Source organism: Synchiropus splendidus, chromosome 13 (assembly GCF_027744825.2).
Source record: "Synchiropus splendidus isolate RoL2022-P1 chromosome 13, RoL_Sspl_1.0, whole genome shotgun sequence".
Taxonomy (NCBI): domain Eukaryota; kingdom Metazoa; phylum Chordata; class Actinopteri; order Syngnathiformes; family Callionymidae; genus Synchiropus; species Synchiropus splendidus.
Window position 1 is genome coordinate 8,064,604 of NC_071346.1, and position 23,250 is coordinate 8,087,853.

The following is a 23,250-nucleotide window of genomic DNA, read 5'->3' on the forward strand; positions in this document are numbered from 1 at the left end:
CGCGTGGCTGAATGAATCAGGACTAACTGAATCCCTTTCTCCATCCTGCCCTCGCTTTAAATGTCAGCGCGATGTGGCGCTGTGGGGAGAGGACGTGAGACGTTCAAGGAACAATGTTGCGCCGTGAATTTCTCACTGACCGAACAGTAAGAAAGAGGTTCACAGCGGATAAGACACGCATGGCGGATATATCTGGCCGCCACAAACTTTGTTTATAAGATTAATTTTAGTGTTCAGATTTGGTGGGACCATTATAAACAATAGAATACTTGAAACGTATGCACTGAAATTTAAATCCTAAACAAGAAAAAGCATGTGAACAGCAGTAAAGTGCGTGCAATTGTACCTAAATGTATTTTTTTAATAATTGGCATCAACGCAGACCAATTATTGATGACATTTCTTTGACAAAAGACGCCACAATCTTGTTTAAAACACATTTATCTTCAAATGACTTTCATGCAAAGTTAAAAACAAATCACAATCAGGACTTTTCATTAACTTCAGAACTCTTCGGTCCTGCGGAGAAAAAAAAACATCACATCAGAGCAGTGAACCAAATGATGCTTTGATTTAAGAAAAAAAAACTTCTTTTGCTCATACGGACTTAAACACATTGTTCTGACTCAAATGAAAATTAAGTTAGTGCTTACATGCTCAGTTTGAGTATCGTTTTACAGTTAACTGTTACATTGCCTTTATTTACCAAAGTGGACAAAAGGCCCAAATGTTTCTTCAGAACATTTCTCCACTAGATTCAGGGATGCAACACATTTCATTTAAACTGATTAAAAACCGGCGGTATGGAAAGGTCGACTCACGCACTGTTGTTAATGCTTTGAAAGAAACACGAAAAGTATTATTAAATAGTATACAACAATACACGCTCTCTGTTTTAACAGCGTTTGTTTAGTGCTACTCATTACACTTTTTGGCCTTTAAAACAAAGTAGTGAAAGTCATTTGGAGTCCTAGTTGTTGCTAGGCAACCAGACGGGTCCCTGGGAGGTGTTTTGGCAGCAGCCAAGCAGGCAGAAACCAGCACTAAACCTCCACAAAATAACATTTTCATTCATTTAAAGCAGCTGATTAACACAGACTCAACACACAAAACACAAAAACTGTGTGTCAAACAGAGCGACTAAAGTTCAAAAACAGTGTGTAATTGAGTTTTACCCTGTTTTTTCCCTTTTCCACGACGCTTAACAGTCTGGCCGGCTCCATGACCAGCAGGACGCGCCACTGAGCCTTTTGTTTTGGCCCGCCCTGTTGCAAAAGCCACAGTGACTTTGCTCCCATCGATCTCACAATCCTGCATGGCCTCTTTGGACGATTTGCAGAGCTCCTCATCTTCAAACCTCACAAATCCATACCTGAGAAAATATGACAAGATATTAGCACAAGACGATTATTTTAACAACTGCAGCGCATACACGACTCACCTTTGATCATTGACTGTGCGCTGATGGGAGATTTTAGCATTGACTGCACCCTCAAATGCAACTTGAAGGGTCACTGTAGTTGTCTTATCATTGAGGCCCAACACAAACAGTGTCTTTGAAGAAACTGAAATGTTAAATCAGAACATGAAGAATACCTTACATATATATACATATATATATATAAATATATATACAGTATATATACACACGCACACAGTGGTACCTCGGTTCTCGATCACAATCCGTTCCTGACGGCCGTTTGAGAAGCAAATGGTTCGAAATCTGACTTTTCCCATTACAATGAATGGAAAAAGAAATAGCGCGTTCCCAGCCTTAAAATAGTCTTTTGTAGAAGTGAATGTAGAGTGTCTGCTGCAGGTGCGCTGTTCCTCTATGTGTGTGGCCGCTGCATGTGGGAGGGGTTGCCGAGTGAGTGACGTCTCTCCAGAAGTGAAGAGGTGCCCGGTGCGTGTCCAGCTCTGAATGTGCGCTTCTGTGCAGTTTGGCTGTGACAAAGTCATAAACCAAGTCACGCTCTGTCCCAGACTCGCCTCATCCCTGTCCCAGCTCCAGCCCACAACAGGACATCAAACCCTGGAGTGAGCGCTCCAGGAGCACCTCCCCTGTGACACTCTACCACGGTACAGTGCTGAGACAGGAAAGGTTTTACACCTCAATATGAAGGAAAAACAGTCAGTAAATGGAGCTAACGGCACACGTCTGCATACAGAGGCTGCGTTATACACAATAACAAAGTGCGTTGTGGGTCAGCTGATCAGTCCGCGCACATTATGTTTTTTCCGGCTTTTTTCGGCGTTCGAGTTCTGGACTTTCGTTCGAAATCCGAAGCAAAAAAATCTCTAAAATTTTGTTCGAACTCTGATTTGTTCGAATTCCGGGACATTCAAAAACCGAGATACCACTGTATATTAAATTAAATAGAGGCATAACGTCATCTAGAATGTTAATAAGAAAAAGAATATATGGCCAATAGAGGGCGATGTCCAACTAGTTGACAGGTTACTCTATGTTTAAACAAAGTAAGTGGAATGAAGAAAGTTTCTTCACCCTTTCCGTTCCGTTCTGGAGCCTTCTCCTCCTCCTCCTCCTTCACCTCCTCCCTCTCTTTCTCCTTCACTACTTCCTCAGTCTTCACTTTTGCCTTCGCAATCCTCATCGGTCGGTCCAATAACAGCTCACCATTTAAGGTCAACGCTTTTGTCAAATCCATTTCCGAGGCGAGGTCCACAAATGCATGTTTCCTTGAACATGAAAACATCCGATTAAGCAAGTCAAAAGAAACGTATATGAAAAGGAGAACTCACCTGGAACGGTCTAATCTGACATCTTGTACCAGTAGACTCTGTGTCATTAAGTATTTCCCCAACGAATCCTTCACATTTTCATATGTGTTGTGGTAGTTGAGGTTGCCGACAAACAGACAATAACCTATGAAAAGAAGCAACAGCTTTAAATGAATGTATCTAGTCAAATAAATTATTTACATATTGTATACATTTCATACAATACCATCATTGAGTGATTTAGTTTTCTTCAACGGCGGGGTTTGAACTTTGGGTTGGGCTTTTCGCTTCCGGTTCACTGTAGCGGAACAAACAATTCATGGACAATACTTAAATGTAATTTAACAGACACTTTATCCAAAGCAAAGTGCATTAAGCCGTCATGGTGGCTCAAGCTCAGAAGAACGAGAACCAAACACACACACAAGCCGTTCAAACATGTCGCACCTGGAAGGTCTCAATAAAATAAAGGACAACAACAGCAAGTATTCCCCAGAAAATAAGAAATCCGGGCCTCTATATTTATGTTGCTGCCCCCGCAACCCATACACAAGTCCGTAGCTATTCTGAGTTCTGATGGAAAGGTGCTGTCTGCCTGCATGCAAGCAAATAGACAGAAGGATAAACTCGTTGGACCATCTTTTTAATTGTTTTTGCTTTACCTTTTTTCTTGGCTTTAACTTCCTGGTCCACTTTCTCTGAACTTATGGTGGAGGTGTCTTCTGTCATGGTGCAGTCTTCAGCGACCAACGTACGTCTGCAACAGTCAGCACAGTTCATGTGTTTTTGTGTGTGTGTGTATGTGTGTATATATATATATATATATAAACGTTAATCGTGTTAACTGCATATACAAATATCAACACCACACACTCAACTTACAGTTGCAGCAAGCGAATGTCAGGAGTGTTTGAAGCTAAGTATCCGCTATCACGCCAATAACCTCAGTACTTTTAAAAAGAGCAGATTAGCACCACACGTGGGAAGCTAAAAACACTCGCATGCTAGAGTGCTAGAGGCGGTTCCCGGATCAGTGCGCATGCGCATGTACAGTCACAACTACGGATAGCGAGTTGAGGAAGAAGGAGTGTTTTCACAACACTTACAACAAAATAGTCTGGACGATTTTGTGTTATTCTCTCCGTGTTAACTAAATTTTACGTCCTGATTGAGTCCTTTTGACTTTTTTTTAGATTACACTTTTAAGAGGTGAGGTACTAGCCACTTAGCTTGAGAAGTATCGCTTCTAAGTTTCTCTTATTTTTACTTTCGCTCTGTGATATTTATCATCTTGCATTATTCGTCATGGGAATTCGCTTACAACAGCGCATCGTAAACCATACATAACTGTGAAGTCCAAAGGTTTTAGATAACGCGGCACGTTGTAAACAGGACCGATGCCAGTTCGCCACCATGGGCGACGACTTGGAGGAGAGCTGAAGGAAAATAGCAAAGATTATTGTCCACAATGGGGAGTCAGAGAAATGGGTTCCACAAGGAGCGCTTTGTCTTGTCTGTGGATGTAGGTACTACTTCCACCAGATGCCACGTCTATGACAAGGAGGCAACTGTACGAGGATCGTGTACAACGAAGGTATTTAATAACCGCATATTTCAAATCCGTCAGATGTGTCGAAGCATGTAGATGACGTTACGCCTGTGTTCAGATTGTTCTCCAGTACCCTGAGGTTGGACATGTGGAAATCGATCCAGAGAAACTGTGGCAGGGATTTGTCAGTGTTGTGAAGGGAGCAGTTCAAGGTACGGGACATCACTGACATCTGTTATTTACACACCTGTAGTTCGTGTCATAGTCATTTTGAAATGCGTATTTTATGATTTCAAAATGTTCTCAAATGATTTATGAAATATTCAAAGCAATTTTGTGAAGCAAGATTATTCCTCAGGTGTACTGCTTTCCACGGCAGTAAACACTTTTCTTTAAAGCTCAGCCTCAGTGTGGATGTCAACTATTTTGACATTTGTGAAAGCTGAAACCAAGGTGGTCCGGTTGCAAGTTGCTTCCAAGTACCGGGTCTTGGGTTAAAAAAAAATTCAAGGGCACACAACTATGTCGGCGTTTCAGAAAACACAGCACCATTTTTATTAAACACTTGGAATGACTCTTTTTCAAACATGTTTTATTCCGACGTCTCGAATTTTGTTGTGAATCAGTTATGAGAAAATATGGGCTTGGAAAACATAGCTAAAATATATGACTTTTCTTTGCTAGTCACAATAATATGTCTTTTTTTTAATCAGATGCAGGTATACAAATGCACCAAGTAGATGCTCTCGGCATCTCCACACAGCGTAGCACCTTCACAACATGGGACAGGTGGGCCATCCAGTATTCTTGCTTCTAACCAAGTTACATCCTTAGCTGTTCTCAAGCCTCAGACTCTTGTTGGATGTATTGAAATAGATAAATAAGTGGATGACCACTAAAAGATGTGCCTTTTGTAGAACAACTGGGGTTCCTTTCCACAACTTCATCACATGGCAGGACCAGAGAGCTGCCGGTTTAGTCAAGTCCTGGAACAAATCTTGTACATTAAAAGTGAGTTTACTTGACTTTTTTAACTGTTTATGGAGGGGATAGGTGCTCACACATTCCCGCCTCTTCAGGCCATCCATGGTGTGATGAAGGTGGCCCACTTTCTGACCAGACAGAAGCGACTGCTTGCTGCAAGTCTCATCGTCTTCTCCACCCAGCATGTAACCTTTCGCCTCGTCTGGGTTCTCACTCACTACCGACAGGTAATAATCTGCTTTGTCTGTTTGTGAGCGCTTATCCTGGATGAAGATGTTTTTCATTTCTATTTAAAACCATGTGATTGAATCTTAGTCATTTCAGCTATGTGAGCCATTAAAGATTTCTTGTTTGTGGGTGTGAAGAACAAGAAAAGTTTGTTTGGAAGCGTAACTCTGGCGAAACGCAAGAGCTGGTTAGTCCAGTGGGATTATTATATTAACCTTTGTGATTAACGAACACTCGCTGGGGCAAGAATGAAAGGAATCCCAGGCAATTCAGAAAAAAAAAACGAAGCTCAATCACCGTCTGAAAACATTGTGAAGTGGTTAAAATGCTCAGTGGTTGTTTATGTCCACAAAGATTTGCTGGATTATGTTGGATCATACCAAGTCAGTTCTGGGATTTTTAACTTTAAAATTAAGATTGAAAATTTGTACTTCTGAATGTATTTTTGGTCTTTTTATGCTTTTTCAGTATTCAGGAACACTTCTTAATTTGCTCCTTCAAGCCATTATTACTGTGAGACAAACAAGACTTATTTGGTCTTGAGAAGCAGTGAATGTACATTTGTTAGACTTGTCGAATTCAAGTTCTTCAAACCATGTTAAAGTCTTGTACACCTGTTTGAGCATAGAGATTTAAATTCCATGGTTTGGCTTACCACTTAAACAACAGCACTGTAATATGTTAGAGCTGGATGAGAACCATACACTGCTCTCTAATAACTACAGTGCAACTTAAGAACTCTATATTTACCTTTCTATTGTTCACGTTCCTCTCCTCAGGTAGCTCAAGCTGTGGCTGAAGGCAACTGCTGCTTTGGAACAATAGATACATGGCTCCTCCACAAACTCACAAACGGTGTGTGTCAGATACTAACTGCCATATACATGGTGTTTCCTGGGATAAATAAGATTCACTACTTGGTGTTCTGTTCGTGAGCATCCCTGTCTTCTTTACTCAGGGCGTGTCTTTGCTACCGACTACTCCAACGCTAGTGCAACAGGAATCTTCGACTCATACCAGGTCTGTCAAAAAATTTTTTTTATCTATTTTATATAAATTACACCTCTTAATTTGCTTGTAGATGTGCTGGAGCTCCTTCCTGTGCTCCTTGGTCTCACTGCCTTTCTCTATTTTCCCGAAAGTGCTGGATACAGGGTGAGTCTTTTTTTGAATTCCAAGTTAAAATTTTAACATGAGGAAACTACCAGTCAAGAATAGCTCATGTATTACTGTTGTCAACCTCAGTTTGCCATTAAATAAGAAGTACACTCATTGGATTCATGGCTGGCTATTTTTTTTTTTAACATTAGCAAGTCCAAACTATGGCGAGCCTCTTAATTCTACACAGTGAAGAAGCAGAACTAATCTGAATCAGAGGCTCAGTTTTCTCCTGAAAGAATAGGTAGTTACTTATGAAAAATAGTGTTGTGCAACTTAATAAAATGAGGAAATCTTTGCTTTATAATAGCAACGCTAGTGTCACAGAGTTCATCCGAGAACCATGACTGTTTGTCTTCCTCACTAGTTGCGACTTTGGCTCCACTGACCCGTCTATCTTCGGAGTATCTCTTCCCGTCAAGTCGGTGGTGAGTTATCCATTTCTCAGTGCTCTTTAAACTGATAAGAGGCTTCAGATCTTGAACATGCCAGCGTGTCAATACTGCTCTTCTCCAATAAAAAACTAGTTAAGTATCGATTAAAAGCTTGTCTTTGAACTTGCTGACCTGGCTCATTTGTGTACGCTTTTAAGCTCTTCACAATCTCTTTGGTAATAAAATTCACTTTTTTGTTTTCAGTTCATCTCTCATAAATGTTTGTCTACAACCGTCTATAGATGGCAGACCAGCAGGCGGCCATGTTTGGGGAGTGTTGTTATGATGTTGGAGATGTTAAGATCACCATGGGAACAGGAACCTTCATGGACATCAACACGGGCTGCAAACCACATACCTCTATAGCAGGTAGAGTGCATGTCAGTCGAGTGCAGAAAATACTTTTGAGTTCAAGTATTTAAGAGCCATGTTTTGGACGTAGGTCTCTATCCTATTGTGGGATGGAAGATCGGTTCTGAGGTGGTCTATCTGGCTGAGGGCAACTCTGCCGATACCGGAACAGCAATCAAATGGGCTCAAGAGCTAGGTGAGTTTTTTTTACCGTCCCCCTGTGAAAACCAGCAGGTAAACATCCTGCAGCGATCCTGCAGCCTGAGTTGACTTTCATGGCTTGTGAACTGGTGTGTGTCATGGGAAAATAAGGAAGAGTGAGTTTGAGTGCGGCAAATTTTTAGTGTGTAACATCACTGCATCCTCAGAAAGAGGAACGCATATTCAGCTCTGGAACTCCCCTTGTCACCCGCCTCTTTTTGCTCCTTAGAAAGATTCCCCCTCTTTATTTAATCCCTCGGTAGCATTATTCAAACATCTGTTTCTCCCGTGCTTCATGAGGAGCAGCCTTGCCTGAGTTGGTTTTTAAGATTTCATGAGCACTGTTTTTCTTTTCAAAAACTAAAAGACGTGGGTTTGGTTGCAGATCTCTTCTCGGATGTCCAGGAAACCAGTTCAATGGCTTACAGTGTCAGCGACTCGGATGGAGTGTGCTTTGTCCCGTCTTTTAGCGGACTGCAGGTAGATTTACATCTGCATCAAAACATTCATCCTGTCACACGTTTTCCAGATGCTAACATGCTTTTAGATAGAGTAATATGACAGTCTCACTATAGGCTAGGATGAACCCTTCTCTCTGCGTCTGGCCAATTTGGCCCGGTAGTATATATAGTATATATAGTAAGTGTTTTTTAACAGGCTGTATTTGCTAAATAATTCCAGTAGATGTCGCCCTTTCTTTTCTCCACTCCGCCACATCTTCCTGTGACCTTGCTGCCCGTAACCTCCGTCATCTTTGGACCAGCACCATTTTAAAAACTGAAATGTGTTTATTATTTTCTACTGACTCCCTTAAAGTGGTCAGAAGAGGAACACATCTGAATATTTAACTGAAATGCTGCTTTTTATCATGTATACTGCATATTTAGAATTCCGACTTTTGTCTTCTCAATTCAGTAACGTTGCTGTTTTGTCTCTTTTCTTATGTGCTCCACTTGAGACAGAGCATTTGTAAGTTTTGTGTCTTGTCCACTTTTGTTTTTATTTTGCTTAGTTTGTATCTAGATGATATTTCATGACTAGAATGATTAGTATGTAGTTGAAACTCTGTATTGATTATTTCCCTTCTGCACTTCAAAGGCACCGTTTAATGACCCAAAAGCTTGTGCTTCTCTAATGGGCTTGAAACCGTCCACCACCAAATGCCACCTGGTGCGTGCCATCCTGGAATCCGTAGCATTCAGGTGAGCCTCTCTCAGACTAAATGGCGCGGCATCTGCACCACGTCCTCTGAGACGGATTGTTTGAGTCCAAAATGTGTGGCTGCTACACAGCTGTGGAGGTGGTGTACTGTAGCATTGATGTAGAAAATACTGAAACAATGAGGAAACCTCCACCAAACCCATTGTCATTTTCCTGCACGCGCTGAAGTAGCGTCACAGCACTTCTTTAGTAAACACAGAAGAAGAGATCGTGCAAAAGACGAACTAATGACAAGACCTTCATAACGTAAATCCTTATTTTTCACATGGAAAATTGTTAAATGCAGTAATATAATTGTATGTAGTGTTTAATAAAGGGTTTCTGGTCGTCTTAAACAAAACAAAATCCCTTCTGAAGTTTGACAGAAATATATCTGTTCTGAACAAACTAATGAACTTACAGTGCCCTTATAAGCAACATAACAATAGTATAACTCCTTATCTGCACTGCTTCATGCTACTATGTTTACATCCAGTGTCAAATACCAAGGAACTGCATTCTGACTCATTTGTTTTCTTCATTGTTGTCTGCAGAAATAAGCAGCTGTTTGAAACAATAGTGCGAGAAACTCACATTCCCATCGTCAAGATCAGGTGAGTTCAACTAGAAGGTTAGACTCCTGCCTGACGGAACTAATGTTTGGTCCCACGTCTCTAATTCTCCTAGAGTGGACGGCGGCGTTTCTTCAAATGATTTCGTCATGCAGCTGACCGCAGACCTCTTGGGCAAAAAGGTGTCGAGACCCCACAAGTACGAGATGTCGTGTCTCGGGGCAGCGTTTGTCGCCGGACTGGAAGCTGGTAAGTGGATGCTGGAGTAACCACAAACCTCAAACTTAGGACTGCACTTTTCCATCTCTTCTAACCGAACCTAAGGTCCATTCTTTAAAGTCTGTTCTGGAGAGAGGCTAAGTAAGAAGGCAGTTTAAACTAGGTCAAAGCAGCAGCTATCGTCATCGATTCGCCTTCTCCAAGAAGTGAAGCGCTGATATCTTGCGGTCCCATTCGTAGGTTTGTGGGAAGCGGTGCATCACTCAGCTGTGTCATAAAAGCAGCAGAGTCAGCAATGGAAGTCAGAATGAGCCACTGACGTATCCCGTGCATAAATGTGAAAGATGCTTCACGCTGCTGTCGGACTCGCCAAGCTACACGTGAAATGATATGCTGCAACGTGTCATGTGACATGCTTAGCATTTCATGATACGACTGGTGTAATGGGAGGGAGACATCAGTCAGTGTCTAATAAACTCTGTTTGTCGTCCTTTATGGCAGTCAGTCAGTCCAAATAACTGGATAACAATCCGTATAGAAGTAGCATGTAGAAGCAACTCAAGCCAATCGTCTGCGTCTCCAACTCACTTCAAGCACACATCCTACTTCTGACACCATGCGTGGTCTTAAAATAGGTTGGAACCCTCATCTATTTGTGCTACAGCCAGCAGTGGTGGTGTCAATGTTCATGACACTTGGACTTTCTCTTTGCTCCAACCTCTTTCCATTCTTCACCGCAGGATTCTGGAAAACCAGAGAGGAGCTGAAGAGGCTGCACTGCACCGACAAGGTCTTCTCCCCTCGTGACTTGAGGAGTGGCCACGGCCAGAGTCCCACTTCAGAGTACTCGTCCGTCCTCCAGAGCTGGGACCGAGCGATCCAGCGCTCGATGAACTGGTACAACAAGGCTTGACCCCGGACAACACAGACAAACTCTTCATATTTCATGTTCACGCCGGACTCATTTCACTCCACGACTCTGCTGCAGATGATGTGGGGCCATTCTCATGTTCTTCACTGGAAGCCACTTGTGCCTTCACACACACACAGTGTTAGCTGAGGCTAAACACCCCTGCCAGTAGGGGGCGCTTTGTGATCAAACTCCTGTATGACGCTGTATTTTTCACAGTTGACTGGGCGTGTCTGTGTTTATCTAATTTTGCACTACAGTGAATTAATGACCAATGTCATTTTAGAATATTAACTTTGTGGGTTGGACTGGAAAGGCCTCTCTATGATTTTACATTTCAGTCTTTGCTTATGGTGTCTCAAAGGTGCTTACCTTTTCAAAGGACCAATGTGTAGACACTATAATCGGGTGAATCCCTGCTTCGTGATGCCGCAGTGCTCCGGGGCCATTGTCCGTGGGACGACAGGAGGATTAAAGTTCCCTTGAGATCTGGACAAAAGAGCTCAGGATTGAGTTGCATCAAAATCAATGCAGCTTTGGAAGCTTGCTCCACTATGGAATTGTATCCAAGTATTGGACCAGCTTGCTGTCCCATCAGTATTGGCCAGGGACGGGCGATAACTTATCGTACACCATATACCGCCAAACACAATCTCCACATGACAATTCTGCATTTCACGATAAATTCGATACGATATTCGATACACGAACATGACTAGACCGCGACGGCGTGCCGCGCTCTCCAGCTCTGCAGTGCTTGACAGCCGACACATGCGTGTGACAGCTGTGGAGAGTGTGGTGGATTTCGGTTCACAATCGTAGTTTTAAACTTATTTTTAATACAGGGAACCGTTCGTATGCTTTGGTTCACATCAACACATGCAGGTCTCCCGCTGCGCTGGCGCCTTGGCGAAACACTGCGGTGAAAATAGTTGGATATTGCACGGAGCTCCGCTCCGCTATTGGCAGCAGCGTCCCCATTAGGGTTCACTGATCACGGACACACTCTCACAGGCAGTGCTAATGCTACAACCCGGCATCAGTTAGGGACCGTCAACAAATTCTAAAGCGGTCAAAGTATTAGCTAAATCTTCAATAAGGCAATGAAAAACAACCATTTTAGGAAAGACAATTGTGAAAAGCTTTTTCATCACAAAAGACAAAGGTCTTGTTTGTATAATGATTTCAAGAATAGAATATGACTAAATTATCATTTATTCTCAGTTTTACTAATATTTCTTCAGTAACATCTAGGAAATGTGTCCAGACTGGTCCATAGTTAAAGTCAACTGTTAAGAGACATGAGATGCAGCAGACCAACGGCTCAATTATGTATTTATCACGATAACTTTTTTTGTCCATAGTATTGGCCCATTACGAACAATCTGCTGGGATTTTCCTTGACTCTTAACTTGACGTAACTCAGCAGACTGAGTGAGAACACACCTCATGTTCATCATGCTTCGATGTTCGTCCAGATTATAGCTGTTGTCTCTAACATGTTTTGTGATGGCATTAAAGTGTTTGAACCCTCAGCACTTTCTGGAGTCGGGGAGATCACGGGTGAGCAGATGCTGTTTGAAAGCTTCCTCCTCCACTGGGGAATAGCTGTTGTCTGGGGAGTGATCAGGCTGTGGATGGGTGTAGGGATTGCTTTCCATTGATGTGGCCAGCCTCCCTGCGAGGGTTGCTATGGCAGCTCGCTGATGGAGTGACTGAGAACAAACGGGGTGTGTATTCCTGTTCATGGTGCTGGTATGGTGAAGGGGGCGCTAATTGAGTGCACAGAAAGGGGGTTTCCTAACAATGGGATGACTGTGCTGCTTCCCCATGAGGAAGAGGGAGAGAGTTTTCCGTAGATCTTTACAGTGTCCTCACTATCTGCTGCGACCGCTCCCCCTCCTGCTCTGAGATGGCTGTCAATCCTCTGCTCGGAAGGGTTCTTTGTCCGCAGTGAGATTCCTTCACGGGAGGGGAAGTGTGCCGCTGAGAGCCAGGCCAGCCCGACAGACAGACGGGACGGGCCCATGAATCAGTGCAGCCTGCTCTCACACTAATCACTGTTGTGCATGAGTTGAGGTGGACCCTGCCTTGCACCAAATTCGACCTGACAGCGCTTATACTGGATCCGCACACCCCCCCCCCCTCTCTTTTGAAGTGAACCCGGCATCAGAGGTCATTATATAAGGTCTCCGCTCATTTCTGGCTGTGACACTGCTGTTGTTTTCTCTGAGTGTCAGGAGCTATTTCCCTGTCGCTACACCTCTTTCAAAATTTGTCACATGAGCGCCGCCATCTGTCTGAGACTCAGATTATATCACCGACATACTGTCGCGTTTTAGTTCATGTCCTCAGATGATGATCATTTGCATGTTTTGGTGAGATTCTGTTGTCTTTTAGGTTTACTTTTTCAGCTTTTTGGAGGCACTTGAATGCAGCATTCACATGCAGATATCAAAATACCACAGGAAGCGTACCATATAGTCAGATAGATATTATATTTAGTACTCCCTCTGTGGGTTGTGCATCTGGAAACAGTCTCAAGCCACAAAAACCTCTGTTTTCCTACAACTTCGATTGCTTTGTTTAGAGGGTTGATGGCACAAACTCCAGGCTCAGGGGCCAATTCTGGCCTGCCTGGTTATTTGATGTGGCCCTAAAGAGCTAAAGCATTTCATAAAATGTTAAGAATGTGTTCCGATTCACAATGTTTGTCAATGTAAACCCCAACACAAACTCGCTCCTTCACGAGGAGGGGGGGGATACTTTAGATGCCTAGAGCTGATCTGCTGCTTTTTCACTTTGTTTCTACACTCTTTAGTAGTTGTACTCAGCTTGTTCCTCTGAAATCTAGCTGTTTTTTTCACGCACTAGCAAAGTTCAGTGGTGTAACTTCAGTCATCCCTAATGAATGAATACCGTGGACCAAAATGAACAATACTGATCGGGGGGACTGGAGTATTGTGGGCTGAGAATTTATATATTTTCGAGCATCATAATAATGTATGATCTTCAATAAATATCTTTATTTTTGTCCCCTTGAGGGGATGGGATTACATCAGATCTCGCTTTTGTTTAAGCTCACAGATGACTGTGGTGGAGATAAGGGAATATCCATTGTGGGCCCTTCGCCAAGGTCCGTGGCCTTACATTGCTATCTCATGAGGATAAGGGCCACAGCTATATTTACAATTTGCGTGAGAGATGTCATCAGTAGCACAGAGATAAGGTGGAGAACCTCAGGTAGGACAACTAGAAAGTGGTCTCCTCGGTCGCTCAGCAGCACCTGAGAAGGCGACCCAACAAGCCGGGACACAAATGCCACTCGTATCAGTGGAATTAAATAAATAAATAAAAGATGAGTCCACCTCCTCATTGAATACAGTGCTGGCGTTAGAGTCTGATTGGCTCAAGGGCACTTCGGTTGAGAAGCATCTCTTATCAGCCATCATGAAATCACTCTGACTTTGGCACATCTGTTTACAAGCATGTTCCCACTCACACGCTGAAGTGCGGGGTCGCCATGGCAACAAGGACGGTGAGATAGCACAAATCCCAGTGACTCACAAGCCACATCCGCTTTAGATGCGCTCCGTTTTTTTTTGCGCAGCTGCTAGAGTGGCCCGATTAAAAAAAAAAAAAAAAAAAACCTTAGATGATCGTCTCTCTGTCAGATTCCTCCAAACAGCGAGCCGTAAATCTATTGTACGAAACATCGTCGTGCGTAACGCTGCGTCGCGCCGCCACGAGCCAATCTCCTCCCGCCTGCTCGCTCCACCACGTGTCGACGTCACTGCCTTTCCCCCCCCTCCATCCTCACCTTCTCTTCTTCTTTTTTTTTTGTTCCAACTGAGCATCTCTCCTTCTGCTCTCCCTCTCACTCTCTCTCTCTCTCTCCTCCGCCCACCACCATTGATCCGACCACTCACCGCCGCCTCGCCGGCTTCTTCTTCGCCTCATCGCATCGCCCGCTGCGCTCCTCCGCATTTTCCTCCCTTTATTTGTCCATAGCACGGTGCTTCCCCCCCCGGTCTTTGGAACCTCGTTGGACTAGATCATGGCGAGCACAGAGGACAAACCGGCCAGCAAGGAGAACGCATCCAGCTGGAAAGACTCCATCTACAACCCGAGGACCGGCGAGTTGCTGGGTCGCACGGCCAGCAGCTGGGGTAAGACTCCCCCGCCCCTCCCCCTTTACATAGCTATATATAAGTCATCCTCTCCATATTTGACTGCGACCATATGTGAGACCTACATTCCTAATGGATCACTGGCAATCACACCTTTCATCCGCGCATCCGGGGCTGCAGACATTTTTATGTAATAGATGGGCCAGTGATTTCCACCGCGAGGTAGTAACACGCCTCCTATAGGCCAGTGGGCTGTCATGCTGCCTGGGCCCCTGTGCTGCTGTGCAGTGGGATGCTCCATTGCAGTTGCATGGCCGCCCACATTAGCATGGCTGTCAAGGTCAAATGGGATTCCCTCTCTCCTCTTTCTCTTCCTTTCACACATCAGGCAGGTGCATTGTGGGATACGGTTGAAGAGGGATGACAGGAGAAGGGGGTGTGTTGCTGAAAAGCCGAGGGGTTCACCCCCCTCCTTTTTTTTTTGGTGGAGGAGATCCGAGCGGCCGACGGTGGAGAGGCCGGCAAATATTTGTACAGGAGCACACGCAGGCCTGCAGAGAGATTCGGGGGCCCCCGACGCCCCTTTACGTTCACATCCATTGACTTTCCTCGTGCTTAAATGTGTGGCTCATTTTTACGCCCCCACAGTGAGCTATTATATAGTGGGGTGGTTTTACTGGCCAGACCTTGGATAGAGCTTCACACTGGAGTTTGCTCCAAAATAACAGTCAGGTCCCTTAGATAACAACTGGAAACACGTGAGCATGAAGCAGCAAAAGGTAAAGGAAGAAACAAAGTTGTTGGAGTTGACCTTTCTAATATGGCTGCACACGAAGGCACGTACTCCTCATGAAATTGTGGCTGGATTTCTGTGCATCCTGTCGTCGTCAGATGCTGGATTATTTCCATAATTCCACCATTTCCAAGGTCATACAGAAATGGTGGGGCAGTTTTGGAGGTGTCAAACTAGGTTCTCGCCTCCTTCACCCCAAACACAGGTGAAAGCCCAGGAAAGAAGCCATGTTTTAAGGCTAAGCTAAGTGAAGTAGTCCTCCATTAAAGGGCCAGATGGTTGGGGGGGGCGGCGCCTCTCCACACACCTCCGTGGCGTCTTCCACTCCTGCTTTTACTTGAATGACCTCACCTTTGTCCCACGGGGAAAGTCTACTTGTAGTGGGCCGCAAAACTACTGCTCTGTTGGCCATAACTGGCCCACGGACCGTGGGGTTGAGGCCCACAATATCATGGTGATTTTCATCTCTTTTGTCCAGTTGTGCTTTAAAGATCATGTCAAATTGAAATGACTGTCCACTTGACATTCAAATATGGCTGCCATAAATAGCAAAGCATTGTAGCACCATGGCTGACCTTCCGTGTGCTGTCATGACTCAACAGCGTATAAATGAGATGCTGTGCACTGTTTATGGTCGTGTTGCTGATGGGAACGCTCTGCCCTCTGAGGTGCCTCTTGGGAGAAAGAGTGAGGAGCGTCTTTACTACAACTGCTGCCCCCATGACCTTGTGAAATCTCCATGCTCATGGAAGACCTGCCACCAGTCATTTATTCATCGTTTCCTGTGTTGAAATACGGTGGTTAACCAGCTATTGCCGATAATGTGTCCACGGAAAACACAGTCAAGCGAGTTTCCTCATAAATCGCAATAGCGCTGTTATTATTAAGGCGATTCTAAGTGCCAATAAAACTGCCTGAGTGAGTGAGTGAGTCTTCCTCTGTCGGCATTTCCTGCCGGCGATCGCCACAGCGCTTTCCTCCACCTGAGCCTGTCTTCTTCTTCCTCCCGAGTCACATCACATCCATGAACCTGGTCCTTCTCAGTCAAATACTTGAACTCATCTTGTCATAAGTTCACCGTCCCTCCTGCCTCGCTCTCATTCACTCTGACTGAGCTTCATTCCTCATCTCTCCAGCGTCTCCACCAGCTCATCTTCACGCTCACCTCAGATCTCTACATCATCCACAAACATCATAGTCCAGGGAGAGTCCTCACTCACCTTGTCCGTCCATCTGTCCGTAACAATAGTAGGCTGATGGACTCCTCCTCTCAGACACCTCACCACCGTCCTCATACATGTGCTTCACAACCCTCACATGCTTCTCAGAGATGCACCTGATTTCCCCCCAACAATACCACACTTCCTGTTTAATTCATTTTTATGCAACATTATCGCTAAAATATAATACATTTTTACTTTAAAAAAGACTATTTTTGGGAGCCTCTTCAAATGGGACTTAAATATTATCCTTAATTCTATACTTAATCTTATGAATTCACAATTAATAGAAATAAAAAAAACAGTTGTTATTAAAATACAAATGAAGGGTTTAAGATGCATAATAAAAGGAAAGAGGGATCTGATTTAAACATGAGGCACATATGAAACAGTTTTTCAGTAGAAATATTGTTCAGTTTATAATTTATTATTTGTTTTGTCAGAAGACCAATGACAATTTTCATCCAAATAAAACTATTCTTCATAGAGTCACCAGTTCCAAGCAAAAAAATCGAAATATTTTGTCTTCAACTTAGAGTGTCAGTGAATGCACCACACTTACCAACCATGCTTAATAACAATACTGTAAATAAAGGACTTTTTTTGTGACGTTTAAGTGTGTGAGCACCAACCGTTATTGAAAGAGCATTGAAACGTAGCTGTCGACCACCTTAAAGAGCTTTTGATCTCCTCCTTCTGCAGCCTTCATCTTGTTGTTCTACTTGGTCTTCTACTGCTTCCTGGCTGGAATGTTCGCTCTGACCATGTGGGTGATGCTGCTGACGCTGAACGAAGACAAGCCCCAGTACCAGGACCGTGTTACCAACCCAGGTTAGCGCCTGTTTCCATGCTGGAGGAGCGCCGCTCTCAGCCTCTCCTCCGCTGGGTATCCATTATTCATGCCGCCGAGACGTAGCCGCCGTGATGGGCTACATTGTGCTTTTGCTTACTCTATTGATCTATTTTCCATGGGCTTCCTGAGTGATATCAACAGCGGCTGTTTGGGAAATGTTTTTCTGTGTTCCGACACACCCTTCCACCCTGATGACTCTGTTGTTTTCCAGGTCTGGTGATTCGTCCCAATTTCCTGGACATCTCCTTCAACAAAAGCGTCCCTGCGCAGTACTCCAGCTACGTCAAACATCTGGAGGGCTTCCTGCAAAGTAAGAGCCTGTGAAGTGTGAGCCATTGGTCCAGAGCCGCCGGGGTCAAACTCTTCCTTTTTGGTTTTCGTCACAGACTACAATGAAACCCTGCAGGAGCAGAACGAGGACTGCACTCCAGGGGAGTACTACATGCAGGAGGACAAGGCGGAGAAGATCAAGAAGGTCTGTCGCTTCAGGAGGAGCTCTCTCAACCTCTGCTCCGGACTCTCTGACACCAACTTCGGATACTCTGAGGGGAAGCCGTGCGTGCTGCTGAAAATGAACCGGGTAAGTCAGACTCTCGTGGCTCTGCTCGCCTCCTGTTTGAGTCTCACCCTCTCCTCTCGGTCTTAGATCATCGGTCTGATGCCGCGCGGAGAGCCTTACATCAACTGCACAGTCAAGGTAGGCCCCGCCCCATCCCCCTCCGTCGGTCTCGTCCTTTCTGTGGTTTATGTTCCATAGATGACTGTCCAGGTCTGGCCTTTTTTGTTGATCTCATCGTCTCTTTTTTGTTTTATGTCTGTCTTTTTTTTCTGCATGCTGTCACCGATGACTTTAGGGTAAGCTGATGTGCGATATCACCACAAATGTTGACCAGTTGGGGGCGCTGGAATGTCTGAGAAACGTTTATATCTCACTGATGTCTAAGCCAATACTTGCTCATTGAATTGTCAACTTCAATACACAGATATTCTGCTTACATTTATACAGAATACTTTCATTTTTATCGCAATATTTAGCTTAATTTAATAAATAAAGTGACTTTCCCGAGTAAAAGCCCAACCTACTTTGTTGTTTCCTGTCACAAAATGCTCTTTTCTTTTCTTTGCATCTTTGAATTAGCAAAAGATTTAGAGTCAGTATCACCCAGTTTACCCTCATTTATAATTAATATTGAAGTACTTTATGATCTTATCATAAATTGGAGTCATATTGACTCTAGTCATCTCAAAATACTATAGATTTCTAATGCTAAAGCTCGAATTCTGAGTGACATTGAAACAAAATTCAGACTTACACCCACACATTTTTATCTCTGGATCAAGCATGAAGAAATTCTGAATATCGCAAAATTCAGATGTAATATCTTGAGTTTTCACTGAGTCATAGAAAAATTGACTTGTCTCAGTATTTGTGATTGTTATCTTCATATTTCATAGTCCTTAATTCTGAATTTGTTGATGGCAAAAGTCTGACTTCCTCACAATTCTGCCTTCGGAGTCTCATTGATTTTTGACTTTTTCCTTCCAACCACAAACTTAATATCTTCGTAGTCAGATTTATTTGATGGAGTTTGCATAATATTTATTCTTATTGTCCTAAAATGTAGTCAAAACTCTTTCAGTATACTGGTATGCTAATACTCTTAGACAGTCAGAACTCTGACATTTAATCTGAAACTCTGGAAGTGTATCACAAATTGCAGACAAATTCTGACTTTCACATTCAAACGGAGCTTCTAAAGCTGAACTATTCCAAAAATATCGATCTCACAATGTTGAGTTGGTGAACCAAAATGTAGTATCGCCAAATCTGCTCTTATAACCTGAAAGTACTTTTAATATTTTGACTCATCGTTTTAAGAGTTTTAAAGCGACTCTCAGTGTTTCGACCTCAATTTCCTCCCACAGCTCCTCAAGACGCAGAGCTTAAACTATGACTCTGAAGTGTCTGCTCGTGTGTGTGATGTTGGTCTGCCTGTGTATGTGCTCTCTGTGCTGCCCTCTGTACTTCACTTTGGCCTAAAGCCATGATGTGTGAAGTTTCTGTACCTCACCACAGACAACACCTAACTGCCTTTGGTGGTTTCAGGGGTCAGATTCAACTTTCTCATTTCATCTTTAATTCACCCTCTAAAGCAAATACAATGAAGCTTCACGCAGAAATCACATTTCAGCGTGTCCCACCACCAAATGAACATGGGCCCATGGGAGGGCGTCATAGGGACCACATTACACACCGTGAAGGTTGCAAGGGGCCGACAAGCCATAAGAAAAATGCTAAAACATTATAAAACTGGGAGAAAGTAAATGTGTTTTTGCTTGTATATCATTTAATGTTCAAACATTATTATGCAAATACTCTTAATATAAACCTAATTATTGTGCAATATTTTTAAATGTGACAATCCTGGTATATAAAGGTACTTTATTATAATGTATTTTATTAATTCATTTTCAGGGACAAGAAATACTTAAAAAAAAAAAAGATTTCATGTCTCAATATGAATATCAATAGCTATGAGGGAATAAAAACAAATGAAGATATAAAAAAATATTTTCATTAAATATAAACATAGAAATGAATGAGGACAATAGCATGATGTTATTTTGCAGTTTTGCCATGAACAAGAGGCCATGTGGCCCCCAATTGTTTTAAATGAAACAAATACAGTAATTCAGAGGAGTCAAACCCATGGCCTGAGGGCCAAATATGGCCTTCTGAGTGACTTTATGTGGCCCACTAGATCACGTCAAAACGTTTTGAGTCCCAGTCACTCACTTAAAAACACATGGAAGTGTTTGGCCCCGGACTGTGTCTAACCGCCCTGAGTGAGTCTGCTTGTGGTCCGTTGCAGAAAGAGAGCTCAGTCCAGATGTCATATTTCCCAAGAGAGGGCCGGATCGATAAGATGTATTTCCCCTACTACGGCAAGAAAGCCCAGGTGAGTAGTCAGATTAGCGCCACGGCGTCGCTCCGCCACCAACGTCGGCTGTCGCTCTGGCTTGCAGGAGAACTACGTGCAGCCGCTGGTGGCTGTCAAGCTGCTGCTCTCCAGTGAGGACTACAACAAGGAGCTGCCCGTGGAGTGCAGGGTAGAGGGCTCCAACATCAAGAACAACGACGAGAGGGACAAGTTTCTGGGACGCGTGACCTTTCGAGTCAAGGTGGTCGAGTAAACGCGGAGAGCGGCCGGTAAACGCACCCCGACGCCGCGGCTGCCCACGTGTGCTATGGATTTACAAATCAGGAAGGAAGTGTCAAATCCGTCTCAAAGGCAGAATTGGTCGCGAGCGGCGCCACCCAATATTGCTTTGACGACATTTCTGACCCTTCTTTCCCTCGAAATGACCTCCTGTAGAGAGCAAGGAACCTGCTCCCGATCCAAACCATCCTTCCACAGTTTGCACTGTCCACCCGCCACCCATCCCCATCCAGCGACTATAGCCATTGCGAGCAAGCCATTCGACGCCGTGCGATGCAAACTCTGTGTCATCATTTACGAGCGAGGGGGATTTCCTTCCTGCCGTGACGTTTAAATCGAAAAAACCTAGATCATTGTTCGGGCACATTCCAAGAGTAACTCACATGTCACCTCACCAAACGTCCATATGTTGATACTCGATTATAGCCACTGTATCCTTGTATATGAAACGCAGACTACAAAGACCCTTTCTACATATAAATACATTGTGAACCATATTTAGGGAATTATAGGTAGATCTTTGTGTTGTGGTCCGCGGGTCCACAGCCCCAGTCTTGTGCCGTCGTCCGTCCGTCTGCATGTCTGTCTGTCTGTCTGTCCGTCTCCCTGTCTACACACCTCTCCACTGCAATAGCCGACATGTGGAAGAGCCGTCCAGGACTAGATGAGTTGCCGCGTTGCTGTACATTGAAGGTAGCTGAGGCCACACACACACACACACACGAGCTACAGTGTAAATTGTGAGGTGAGAGGAGAGTCTTGCAAAGAGAAGAGTTCACTGTAACTATGTACTGTATATCTCTACGTGCTCTGTATATCTATCTGGGTCTCAAAGATTGTTTGTTAGTTTCTCTCTCTCTCTCTTCTTCAGCCTGTTGATCTGATTGTCTGCCAATCTATTACTCTTTAATGTATATATCTAAACACTATCTACCATATTTACTTACTTCACACTGTATTTTTGTCACGAAAACACAATGTCTGTGCACTGTAAAGAAATAATTTAAGCAAAGATTTACAGGAAATTATCTTATTCAAAGCTATGTTTACACAGTCTTCAAAGGAACCCGCGTTTGAAAGAACAACTTGTAACATCTCTTCAGGGTGCCTTAAGACCTGATGAAATAAATTGTGGAATAAAAGTGATTTTGAAGAAAAAAAGAAACCAGTTCTTATCTTTTTTGTTTGTGTTTTTATGACATATATATGAGCCGTGGAACGTAAGAGGTCGCTATTGTGACAGACAAGTCTAAAAGCCGTACAAATTTTAAGTGAAGAACAAGAATATAAGATAATATAAAAATGAAATAATGGTTCGGCAACGGACCGCTTCTGGAACCAGCACTAGCCTGAGTGTAGTACGAACTCGCGGCCACACGAGGGAGTCAAAGATTTCAACCTTCATTTCAGAAAAATCACGGCGTAAAGACAGCATCAGTAATTCATATTTGACTTTTTTTTCCATTTATTTGTTGCTCATTTCTGTTTATTTTTCTGTTTTTAAAACAAATTTATTTTATGCTGTTTTTCCGATTAAAAAATATATGTATTTATTCATTTTTGCGAGTTTCAAAAATGTGTTAAAAAATATTTGTCTGAATAACAGGATGAAAAAAAATGCTAAAAAAAAATACAGATAGAAATGCTGTGGGAAAAAAATAAACGTCAGAAAAGCAGAAATAATTACAAAAAATTGGGGAAAAAGTGTTTTTGATTGTTTGTTACAAAAGATTACCCTGAATAAAATCGTTATCTTTCAAGTGAAAGCAACTGGCTTCTGTAAGATGCATTGTCATAACATGATCAAAATGGAAAGCAGAGCTGTGGAAACATTCTGTCATGGCTGCCTTACATCACTTCAACTGTTGTTGAAGTGATGTAAGTGGGACTTGCTACAGTTAAACTCCACAGAATTAGAATGAACTTGGGTGTCTCTGTTATCTGGTGCTAACATACCACCCCTGCTAAGAAGTTAATCCTCCTTAGCAGGGGCCCTGTTTGCTACTTCATCGATGGCTTGAATTGCAGTATTTGCTCCTGATCTCACCTCTCAACATCACCTCTCTTTAGGTCAGTAGCAGCAGTCCTTTGACCTTCACAGCCAGCCGTCGCTCTCCTACTATATGTGAGATAATCTCTGGGGTTTATCAGCAAGAATCCATTTTAGCGCCCCCTAAGCTCTTTCTGTCCTTGAGCTGGACCACTGTAAACAAGCAACAGAGAATATTAGACTAATCTCTGCTTTCCCTTTTCTGCAGTCGGGATTGGTCGGTCCTTCTCTGCCTCCACAGTAATGACTTACCTCAGAGATTTCCGGTCTCTAGATGACTTTGCACGAGACCCAGGAGAGGACCAGCGAGTGATTCACTCGACCTTCATCCCATCATAAACATCACTCTTTGATCTAGACTCTCTCCTTCCCATTTAGGCTTTTTAGCCATCACACCCATGACTGTGGGAATCCAGCCACGATACTCGGAGA

General features: G+C 43.4%; 3 protein-coding genes across 3 annotated transcripts; 2 read left to right on the top strand and 1 right to left on the bottom strand.

The window, feature by feature from the left end:
- Positions 1-424: 424 nt before the first annotated feature.
- On the bottom strand, positions 425-3,769 carry LOC128770025 (nucleolin-like). Its single transcript, XM_053884239.1, has 8 exons — positions 3,628-3,769; positions 3,408-3,502; positions 2,972-3,043; positions 2,767-2,890; positions 2,510-2,703; positions 1,442-1,565; positions 1,176-1,372; positions 425-519 (listed from the first exon to the last, which is right to left on the bottom strand). Exons 2-8 carry the CDS (start codon positions 3,472-3,474, stop codon positions 485-487), a joined length of 813 nt encoding a protein of 270 aa, XP_053740214.1. The 5' UTR covers positions 3,475-3,502; positions 3,628-3,769; the 3' UTR covers positions 425-484.
- On the top strand, positions 3,691-13,534 carry gk5 (glycerol kinase 5). Its single transcript, XM_053884238.1, has 16 exons — positions 3,691-4,339; positions 4,413-4,506; positions 5,008-5,083; positions 5,212-5,305; positions 5,374-5,505; positions 6,286-6,361; positions 6,465-6,526; positions 6,588-6,661; positions 7,032-7,092; positions 7,341-7,467; positions 7,541-7,645; positions 8,036-8,130; positions 8,749-8,852; positions 9,405-9,464; positions 9,538-9,671; positions 10,382-13,534. The coding sequence occupies exons 1-16, from the start codon at positions 4,214-4,216 to the stop codon at positions 10,552-10,554; spliced, it is 1,593 nt and encodes a 530-aa protein (XP_053740213.1). The 5' UTR covers positions 3,691-4,213; the 3' UTR covers positions 10,555-13,534.
- Positions 13,535-14,379: 845 nt separating this feature from the next.
- Positions 14,380-21,934, top strand: atp1b3a (ATPase Na+/K+ transporting subunit beta 3a). Its single transcript, XM_053884295.1, has 7 exons — positions 14,380-14,720; positions 17,397-17,525; positions 17,759-17,857; positions 17,934-18,127; positions 18,194-18,244; positions 20,421-20,507; positions 20,575-21,934. The coding sequence occupies exons 1-7, from the start codon at positions 14,609-14,611 to the stop codon at positions 20,740-20,742; spliced, it is 840 nt and encodes a 279-aa protein (XP_053740270.1). The 5' UTR covers positions 14,380-14,608; the 3' UTR covers positions 20,743-21,934.
- Positions 21,935-23,250: the final 1,316 nt, after the last annotated feature.